Genomic DNA, 11,375 nt, shown 5'->3' with positions numbered 1-11,375 from the left:
ATCCACCTTCTGATCAGTTCTCCTTGGTTATCAGGCTTACATTGTAAAGTGAACCGTGATTTCAGTTTACAATAGTGCCCACGTTGCTTTAATTGTGTGGCTGCATTATTTGGACCCTGTTGAATGGGGTGAGGAATTTGCTTAATACTAACTTCCCCCCATGGAAGGTAAAACCAGATGAAATGAACTGATCATTCTCATTTTTTTAAAAAGAGGGATGGATTTATAATTTGGAGTGTGGCACTTCCACAGCCAAGTTTTTAGGTTGTGCAACATTTAACTTGGTTTTGTTCCATGGGTATAGCCTGGCACTCACCTGACCAGTCCTCTTGGAAGTACACGCTCCAGATCACAATGGGGTCATGAGGTCAGAGGGCGCATGAGTCAGCAGACGCCCACAAACTCCGCTAGGAAAAACAGCTCTAGCCGTTTGAGCAGGTATCATTAATCATCTTAGCAGACGGAAAGCCTGTTAAAAAGTGACTCCTTCCAGATGCCAGCAGAGACCACGTTACCAAAGAACTGGTATGGCCCAAGCTCCTCGGATGGAATGATTAAAGGGGAAGGCACACAGTACAGCCCCAAATAAGGAGAATTATCCACTGCTGGCAGTTTCTGGAAGCCATAATTCCCTGGGAACAGCCCAAATCTTTGGCCTCAATGCAATTCATCCAGGTGTGTTTCTCCAAAATCTCACTGTTATCAGAAAAATCACACCACTTTTCTCATCACTCCTGAGGCACATAAAAATCATCATCCCCCATTGCCCGACATGCCCTGGAGTAAACTGGCCAGTAATTGTATACATATTATCAGTAATTGTACACACTCCCTGCAGGCAAGAATTGCACTTGGCCAAGTTATAGGCATACAATACATATATAAAAAATAGGTATTGATTATTTATTTCATAGCGAATCAATCTACACTATTTCATGAACACCTAAAAAAAGTAAAATGCTTATAAGAAGTTGTTTTATAATGGTGGTAAGGATTAGGACCATTTGAAAAGCCTGCTGTGTCACATGAGTCTATCACTCAAGGGGGAAAAAATGGTACATAGTTATCCAGTCATTCTCAGGATTACCATGCGCTCACGCTACATTAAAATGTGTTAATTACGATCATAAAGCAAATGTTTCCACGAAAATAACCACCGCAAACTGAGTGGCATAGCCCTGAGGTCATTTACTAACATGTTCAATGAGTATCAAGTAAATAAAAGAAGTTGTAAAACAAAAAAATTATGAACATCCAAATGTTCACAGAAAATTTATTTTCTCCTTCCTTTTTATTTTGAAAATTTTGAAATCTACAGAGAAGTTGCAAAAATAGTAAGAGAAACACCCATATGCCCCTTGTCTGGATTCCTCAATGTTAAGCTTTTGCTGAACTCGTTTCTCGTCTGTGTGTGCGCGTGTGTGTGTGTGTGTGTGCGCGCACGAATATATTCTTGACCGTCTGAGAACTACGTGCAGATATCATAACACTTCATCCCTAAATGCAAATCTCCTACGAATGAAGGCATTCTCCCATATAATAATACAATTATGTCACTCAGGAAATATAACAGTAATACGATACCATTATCTAATACACATCCATTTTCAAATTTTCCCAATTATACCAATAACGTCCTTTGTTTCTTTAATTTACTTTTCCTCTCTGGGCTACAATCTAGGGTCACTCATGTCATGTCTCTTCAACCTCCTTTAATCTGGGACAGTTTCCCAGCCTTGTCTGCCATTCATGATGTTGACATTTTTAAAGGTCCAGGACAGTGGTTTTCCAGAATGTGCTACAATTTGGATAGTCAGACTCAGTGTAAACATTCTGAGCATGAATACTACGCAGATGAAATGCGTCCTCTTGGTGCATCAACAATCATGCGTTTCTCCCTTAGAACTTTCTCTCCATGCATCCTACACACAAACCCTGCTATTCCTCATCCCCAGAATCTATCGCGGGGCGGGGCTGGAGGGTTACTTTCTCCTGCCGCTGCTAACACGGCCCACCTGCCCAGGACGTTCTCTGTTCTCTGCCTGCTACCCAAGGGTTCCTTTGTTCACTGCTCAACTCACATATCACACTTGGCTCAAAAACTGTCTCTACTATACTCCTCCAGGCATATATCTCTCTCTCCAAAGTTCCTATAGTTGTCTAAAATCCACCCAGTACTTCATCACAACGAATAACTTCATTGCTCCCCTTGTAGTAATACTAATCTTATCACAGTCGTGCACCTTGTCATGCCACCGAATTGACAGCAGCGACGACCATGAACCTTGAATTCTCTACATTTGGACTGTATTTCCCAAAGGGCCTATCAGAATCCAGAGCACTTAATAAACAGTAATTTTGTGGTCTTTCATGAATGAGTGAATTAACATTACCTTAGGAAAAAATCCATACTGCAGTTAATTCCCCTTTGTATTTAAGAACTCATCCAAAAAAACAGTGTTTTCAATTTAGCCCCCGAGGGCCATACAAATCCCCAGAGATTTTTTCTACGTCTATATGTAACTGTACTTAAAAAAAAAAAAAAACAAAAAAACTTAAAAAAAGTTTAAATTCTCAAGGAAATTTCTCAGAAATTAAGAATGGAGGCCAGCAGCGAGCCGGAGCTCTATGGAGGTGGTGGCTGCAGCAGCGACTCTTTCCAGCTGAGAGTTTCAGGCCAGCCCCGACTCCTTCCTCCCCCTTCCCTCCCCCTCTTTTGTTTTCCGTTCCCCTCTCCCCCCTTCCCTGCCCCCCGACGACCGGATCCTGAGGAGGCAGCTGCAGTGGCAGCTGCTGAGTTCTCGGTGAAGGTTTTTCATTTGTTCCATCCCCTTCCCTCCCCACCCCATGCATTCATATTATTCTTTTGAAGATTCTTCGTTGTCAAGCCGCCAAAGTGGAGAGTGCGATTGCCGAAGGGGGTGCTTCTAGTTTCAGTGCTTCTTCGGGCGGAGGAGGAAGTAGGGGGGCACCTCAGCACTATCCCAAGACAGCTGGCAACAGCGAGTTCCTGGGGAGAACCCCAGGGCAAAACGCTCAGAAATGGATTCCTGCACGAAGCACTGGACGAGATGACAACTCCGCAGCCAACGACTCCGCAAATGAAAAAGAACGACATGATGCAATCTTCAGGAAAGTAAGAGGCATACTAAGTAAGTTTACTCCTGAGAAGTTTGACAAGCTATGCCTTGAGCTCTTCAAGGTGGCTGTAGAGTCTAACCTCATCCTTAAAGGGGTCATACTGCTGATTGTGGACAAAGCCCTAGAAGAGCCAAAGTATAGCTCCCTGTATGCTCAGCTATGTCTGCAATGCAGAGGGTCAACCAGGACAGAAGCAAAGCACAACATTCAGACGCCTCCTCATTTCCAAATTACAAGATGAATTTGAAAACCGAACCAGAAATGTTGATGTCTGTGATAAGCATGAAAATCCCCTCCTCCCTGAGGAAGAGGAACAGAGTGTCGTTGCTAAGATCAAGATGTTGGGGAACGTCACATTCATTGGAGAACTTGGAAAGCTTGATCTTATTCATGAATCTGTCCTTCATAAGTGCATCAAAACACTTTTGGAAAAAAAGAAGAGAGTCCAACTCATAGATATGGGAGAGGATCTGGAGTGCCTCTGTCAGATAATGAGGACGGTGAGACCTAGCTTAGACCATGAACGAGCCAAGTCCTTAATGGATCAGTACTTTGCCCGAATGTGCTCCTTGGTGTTAAGTAAGGAACTGCCGGCGAGGATTCGTTTCCTGCTGCAGGATACCGCAGAGTGGAGAGAACACCATTGGGCTCCTCGCAAGGCTTTTCCGGACAATGGACCCAAGACGATCGGTCAAATCCGTCGAGATGCAGCGAAAGATCTAGCAGTGTTTATTCCTGCTCCTATGGCTCAAGGCATGAGAAGTGACTTCCTTCTGGAGAGACTGTTCATGCCACCCAGGATGAAAATGGATAGGGACCCACTTGGAGGACTTGCTGATAAGTTTGGACAAATGCCAGGTACCGGAATCGGTACTGGTCCAGGAGTTATCCAGGACAGATTTTCACCCACCATGGGGTGTCATCGTTCAAGTCAACTCTTCAGTGGCCATGGGGGACACATCGTGCCTCCCACGCAATCGCAGTTTGGGGAGATGGGAGGCAAGTTTATGAAAAGCCAGGGGCTAAGCCAGCTCTCCCATAACCAGAGTCAGGCACTCTTATCCCAGCTGCAAGGAGAGCCGAAGGATATGCCACCTCAGTTTTCTAAGAAAGGACAGCTTAATGCAGATGAGGTCAGCCTGAGGCCTGCTCAGTCTTTCCTAATGAATAAAAATCAAGTGCCAAAGTTTCAGCCCCAGATAACTATGATTCCTCCTAGTGCACAGCCACCACGCGCTCAAACACCACCGCTGGGACACACACCTCCGCTTGGTCTCAAAACTAATCCACCACTTATTCAGGAAAAGCCTGCCAAGACCAGTAAAAAGCCACCACCATCAAAGGAAGAGCTGCTTGAATTAAGGGAAGCTGTTGTAACGGAGTACCTGAACAGTGGAAATGCAAACGAAGCTGTCAGTGGTGTAAGAGAGATGAGGGCTCCTAAACACTTACTCCCCGAGACGCTAAGCAAAGTAATCATCCTGGCACTAGACAGAAGTGATGAAGATAAAGAAGAAGCAAGTTCTTTGATCAGTTTACTCAAACAGGAAGGGACGGCCACAAGGGACAACTTCATGCAGGCTTTCCTGAATGTATCGGACCAGTGCCCCAAACTGGAGGTTGACATCCCCTTGGTGAGATCATATGTAGCACAGTTTGCAGCTCGTGCTATCATTGCGGAGCTGGTGAGTATTTCAGAACCAGCTCAACCACTGGAAAGTGGCACCCATTTTCCTCTCTTCTTACTTTGTCTTCAGCAATTAGCTACATTACAAGATTGAGAAGGGTTAACAGAGCTTTTCCAACAAAGCAAGGTCAATGTGCAGAAAATGCTCCCAGAAATTGATCAGAATAAGGACCGCATATTGGAGACCTTGGAAGAAAAGGGACTGAGTTTCTTACTCCCACTCCTCCAATTGGAGAAGGCACGGTTAAAGCAAGTAAAGTTGGATCCGTCTCCTCAAATCCTATGTAAGTGGATTAAAGATAACATCTCTCCCAAACGTCATGTAGGTAAAGGATTTGTCAACATCTTAGTGACTAGCTTCTTACAGTACATTTCTAGTGAAGTAAACCCACCCAGTGATGAAAGAGATTCTTCCTCTGCTCCTTCCAAAGAACAGTTAGGGCAGGGAAAACAACTGCTTCTTTCCTCCAAGCCAGTAATGCAGAAATTCCTTCATGATCACGTTGAGCTACAAGTCAGCGCCCTCTATGCTCTTCAGGTGCACTGCTGCAATAGCAACGTCCCGAAAGGCATGTTACTTCACTTTTTTGTTCACTTCTATGACATGGAGATTATTGAAGAAGAAGCTTTCTTGGCTTGGAAAGAAGATATAACCCAAGAGTTTCCAGGGAAAGGCAAGGCTTTGTTCCAGGTGGATCAGTGGCTAACCTGGCTAGAAACTGCTGAAGAAGAAGAATCAGAAGAAGAAGCTGACTAAAAGAACCAGCCAAAGCCTTAAATTGTGCAAAACATACTTGTGCTATGGTGTAACTGCATTTGACCTAACCACTGCGAAAATTCATCTCGCTGTAATGTTTTCACGATATTTAAAGCAGAAGCATGTCAGTTAAGATTTCCTTCTGAATAAGGTTTTTTTGTAGTGTAAAGTCTTTTTAAAAATTTTTTTAAAATTCCTGTTTTTTTTATCAAATTGTATTTTTTAAATTAATTAATTAATTAATTAATTTATTTATTTATTTATTTTTGGCTGTGTTGGGTCTTCGCTTCTATGCGAGGGCTTTCTCTAGTTGCGGCGAGCAGGGGTGCCACTCTTCATTGCAGTGCACGGGCCTCTCACTGTCGCGGCCTCTCTTGTCGCGGCGCACAAGCTCCAGATGCGCAGGCTCAGTAGTGTGGCGCACGGGCCTAGTTGCTCCGCGGCCTGTGGTAACTTCCCAGACCAGGGCTCGAACCCATGTCCCCTGCATTGGCAGGCAGATTCTCAACCACTGCACCACCAGGGAAGCCCTGTAGTGTAAAGTCTTAATCATTGTCTACCATCAAATATTTTAGGCGTATCTTTAATGTTTAGATAGTATATTAGCAGCATGCAATAATTACATCATAAGTTCTCAAGCAGAGGCAGTCTATTGCAGGGACCTTCTTTGCTGACAGTTATCGTAGGCTGTTTTAAGTTAGAAAACTGAATAGCAACACTGAATACTGTAGAAATGCACTTTGCTCAGTAATACTTGAGTTGTTGCAATATTTGATTATCCATTTGGTTGTTACAGAAAAATTCTTAACTGTAATTGATGGTTGTTGCCGTAACAGTATATTGCCTGTATTTCTACCTCTAGTAATGGGCTTTATGTGCTAGATTTTAATATCCTTAAGCCTGGGCACGTGCACAAGTCTTTTTAAAAGAAACAGGGTTTACTTGCACAAAACTGATCAGTTTTGAGAGATTGTAAATGTCCTTGAAGTGGTCTTTGTGGGTGTGAAACAAATGGTGAGAATTTGAATTGGTCCCTCTTATTATAGTATTGAAATTAAGTCTACTTAATTTATCAAGACACGTTCATGCCCTGATTTTATATACTTGTATCTGTCAATAAACATTGTGATACTTGGAAAAAAAAAATAATAATAATGGAGAAAAAAATCCAAGTTTTAAAGTGCCTCCTCTTTTTTCAAAACAGCGTTTTCTGTATTCTTAAAAAAATAGGTCACTTGACCTGAAATAATCATAATAAAAATAACAAAAAGTTGAGACAATAAAGAATATCCTGTTGTATCAAGTAATTGTAGTACTCATTCTTTATTACTTTGTACATAAATTTCCTGAAAACTCAAGGCTTTGTAGCTCCACGCGTTCTGTTCTGTTTGCATCTGTACTCACCTCTGTTTTAGTGCAGAGCGTATTTTCCAGGGGTAAATACGTCTTTGTATCTCAGACTCATTTATCTCCACATCAACTTACCGCATTGCAGATGAGAAAATGCAGAAGACTCCGGCTGAGGCCGTGCTCTGTCATGGTTTCTCGTTGCTAGGAACACACAAAGCAACTCTAAACTGCTGTGGATTTTCCTGTTAGTCTGTTAACTAAATATGGGTGAATTTTCTATGAGGAAAATATTACCAGTAAATGTTTTTTTTTTTTTTTTTAAATTAGGGCCTGGTTAAGTTGCTAAAGGATTGACTGAATCAAATTACAACACAATTGATCTTCAAAATTTGGCTTCTGACACATCACTGATGTCCATCTAAACCAAATGTAATTCTCAAGCATGGTTTATGTCAAGAAAATAACTGCTTATTGAAGCTGCCACGAAGTGCATTCACCCACGCTTTTAACAATAACAAGTCTTACTGTTTTGACACCTTTTCAGGCCAAGTCCGGAGCCGGGGTGGGGGGGGCCGTGCCCAAGGGGGGTGTTCTGTGGTCTTGTGAAATCAGGAAACATTTAAAAATGCAACATAACACAGATTTCAAAAAATACAGACATTTCCAGAGACTTGACAATGTTATTTTGTATTGTGAACCTTCAAAAAGGGAATAGAGGGTTTCCTACTTCGAAAACTTACTTGGAGTAACTTACGACAACTACAGAAGACACAGCCTAAGACACAAGTGTTCCATATATATTTGCAAGTGATTTGAGAGGCAGCGTCATTACAATATGGATTGGAGGCAGACAGGCTGAATTCTTCCCCTACCTCGGTCAGTAATTAGCTGACAAGTAACTGGCAAGGCCTTGGACAAAGCATTGTTTTCCCCAGGCCTTAGTTTCCGATTTGTAAAGTGGAGATAAAGTCGTAAGATTATTGTGAAAATCAAATTAATAAATTCATAGTGAAATTGCTATATAAACTGAAAAGCACTACATGAATATGAGTACATATTCTATTTTTATTATAATATTCCAATACATTTCCTTACAGATTGATAATACTTGCTTTTTCTAATTAGAAGTCCTATTCTCTGAGTCTGTATTAGTACAAAATAAAGCAATCTTCTATCTGATATAGTTGTCTAACTACAGGACCAGGTCATGCAAATATATGACTGTTTTAAAGTCCTTCTAATTTTCACATTAAAAAAATGCTTTCAGATAGGGAATAGAAGTATAAATTTACTTGTGTTTTGAAGCAGTAGAAAGATAAACAAAAACTATTTAAAAATGGTTACCATGGGGCAAGAAAAAGAAAAAGGAACTGAATGTCCAAATATATATTTACTTGGGAACCCTGTAAAAGCCTTATGTAATCAAAAAGTATAATTATTTCAGAAATAAAAAGCTAAGCAATTCCTAAAAATGAGAAAAAAAAAAGAATCTAATTGCATAACAAATTGTTGACATAAACACATGGAAAAGAATAATTAAAATGCAATATTTTTACAGTCCATCGCTAGTGAGATATATCCTAAGGATAAAAATTACCACAAATAAATCACAGGCTGCATTCAGTAGGTTTATTATTAAAGACATTGGTATTATTATTTTGAAATTATTATATGTGTATGGTTTAGGATAAATCAAACGAGTAATTAGGTGTATGTCATGTCACCAAGATTTTCAATATAAGAAAATATGGAAAGAAAAGCATAAAACCAAATAAATTAATACACAGTAATCATACATTTGAAATAGAAATATCATTTTGGATACACAATTTTTTTCTTATTCTAAAAAATACACATTCTCATTGTTACGGACTGAATGTTTGTTTCCCCCCCCAAATTCATTTGTTGAAGGCCTAATTTCCTGTGTGATATATTTAGAGGCGGAGCTTTTGGGAGGTAATTAGGTCACGAGAGAGCCCTCAAAAGAAGAGACAGGAGAGAAATGACCTCTTTCTCTTTCATGTGCGGTTACAGCAAGATGGCAGCTAGCTACAAGCCAGGAGGCGGGCTCACACCAGACACCAAATCTGCTGGCACCTTGATCTTGGACTTCCCAGCCTCCAAGACTGTGAGAAATAAATGTTGTTGTTTAAGCCATTCAGTCTATGGTATTTGTTATAGCAGCCTGGGCTGACAAAGACACCTACCTTCATTTATTTATCTTTTTAAAAAATACATATTATGTAAATACCTGTTCACTGAGCAGTTCCAGAAGCAAAAACAAATCGGTAGCAGTGACCACTTCTGGGGCTTCGATTCTGGTCTCAGAACTTAATTTTCCTCCTTGTGAAACTGATTGATTCCAGGTCTGAGTGGAAAATATGTTGAATAGATCTCTGGCATCTTGTGCTGAAAAGCAAGAAAGCTATCAACGATTATAGATGTCAAAGAAAAGAGACAGAGGAAACCATTAGAGCCGCTCCCACTGGCTAATTTGTGGAACAGTTTAAGCATCAATGGAAATGACTAGAAAGGCCTGAAACAGATCTTATACATACATAAGATCATGAGTTAGTAATTATACAAAAAAAATAGCACGTGCTCGTTGGTTACCTTTGATAGTTACCAGAAGGTTCAAAAAACTGATTTAAGAAAAGGGAAAGGATTATGCGTGATGTATTCTGTTGTTTCTGTGTGGAGTTTATTTCATGCTGTTTTTCCAGGATATCTGCTGTTTCAACTTAGGACAATCCATAAGGTCACCAGGCTGCCGAAGCCCATGGTGGAAATAAAGCCTTTGTTGAAGGCACTGTTGAGACTGATCACAGGCCAGCTTCTGCCTCTTCACCCCTGTCCATACTTCTCCCAAGAGCACCACCTAATAAGTACCGTGGATGCTAATCTCCATCACAGGGTTTGCTTCCCAAGAGACCCAACCTATTGCAAGCGATGACTGCCATGTGTTGTCTAGGAAAGTAAATACTAAGATAGGATTTTAGAGCTGAATCTCTTGTTCCTCAGTTGGCAATGAGAACCTCTTCATGGATGGCAAGTGGCGCTCAGGTGGACTCTGGCACAAGGTGGCAGTGTAATTGATAACATTTTCACCAGTTTGGCATACTGGTGGAAGGAAATGCATTAGCTGGTGCAGGGTGTCAGACATTTGAGAAACGGGGGAAATGGTAACAATACGGAACAGAATTGGGTGAGCTTAAGTGATACTCTGGAAAAATAAAATAACTGAGAATTTCTTTTAAATTTTGCTTAACACACCATACTTAGGGATGCCTTCTGGAGAAAATAACTGGTTAGGAAAATGCATAATGGAATGATATCTGTCCGTATACGTCAACTAAAATACATCGTGTTGGGGCTTCCCTGGTGGCACAGTGGTCGAGAATCCGCCTGCCGATGCAGGGGACGCGGGTTCGTGCCCCGGTCCGGGAAGATCCCACATGCCGCGGGGCGGCTGGGCCCGTGAGCCATGGCCGCTGAGCCTGCGCGTCCGGAGCCTGTGCTCCGCAACGGGAGAGGCCCCAAAAGTGGCAGGCCCACGTACCGCAAAAAAAATAAAAAATAAAAAAATACATCGTGTTGCACAATTCTTAATGTGATTTCTATTTTGTTTTTTTAAAATCTAGATAGTTCTGTATATAGATAATTTAAAAGTTTTGAAATATATATACAAAAAGTCCACAGTGATCACCTTTAAAGAGTAAGAGTAAAGAAATACTAACTCTATTTTACATATTTCTATGCCTTTTGATTTTTTATACTGAGTGTGTATTAATGTTAAGTGGGATGAAGTATAAATATTCCTTTTTAAGGAATTTAATGTATATGTATATATATAAGTGTATATGTATACATATGCATATATAAGTGTATATGTATACATATGCATATATAAGTGTATATGTATACATATGCATATATAAGTGTATATGTATACATATGCATATATAAGTGTATATGTATACATATGCATATATAAGTGTATATGTATACATATGCATATATAAGTGTATATGTATACATATGCATATATAAGTGTATATGTATACATATGCATATATAAGTGTATATGTATACATATGCATATATAAGTGTATATGTATACATATGCATATATAAGTGTATATGTATACATATGCATATATAAGTGTATATGTATACATATGCATATATAAGTGTATATGTATACATATGCATATATATGCATGTTTTAATATATATTCTTATTTAATGGGATTAAATATAAATATTTATTTAAAAAAAAGAATACCATTGTTGGTTTTACAAGTTTTAGTAATCTGTTCTTATCATCCTTTTCTCTCTATCAAAACAAATTTTTAATTCTGTACTAGGCCATGGATTTTTCAAAATTATGTTCCCTGACCATAAAGAACTTCAGTAAAATTAACCTTCATCTTTTATAGA

At 40.0% G+C, this 11,375-nt stretch overlaps 1 protein-coding gene across 1 annotated transcript; it reads left to right on the top strand.

Moving 5' to 3' along the window:
• The first annotated feature begins 2,600 nt into the window (after positions 1-2,600).
• Positions 2,601-5,655, top strand: LOC102978297 (eukaryotic translation initiation factor 4 gamma 2-like). Its single transcript, XM_055083854.1, is given in 3 exon segments — positions 2,601-2,676; positions 2,799-3,309; positions 3,311-5,655. Coding segments are annotated over 3 exon segments (2,862 nt in total). The 3' UTR covers positions 5,586-5,655.
• The last annotated feature ends 5,720 nt before the right edge of the window (positions 5,656-11,375 follow it).

The sequence above is a fragment of the Physeter macrocephalus genome, chromosome 4 (assembly GCF_002837175.3).
Source record: "Physeter macrocephalus isolate SW-GA chromosome 4, ASM283717v5, whole genome shotgun sequence".
Classification (NCBI taxonomy): domain Eukaryota; kingdom Metazoa; phylum Chordata; class Mammalia; order Artiodactyla; family Physeteridae; genus Physeter; species Physeter macrocephalus.
The sequence above is the reverse complement of the archived record's forward strand: the minus strand, read 5'-3'. Positions and strand labels throughout refer to the sequence as shown.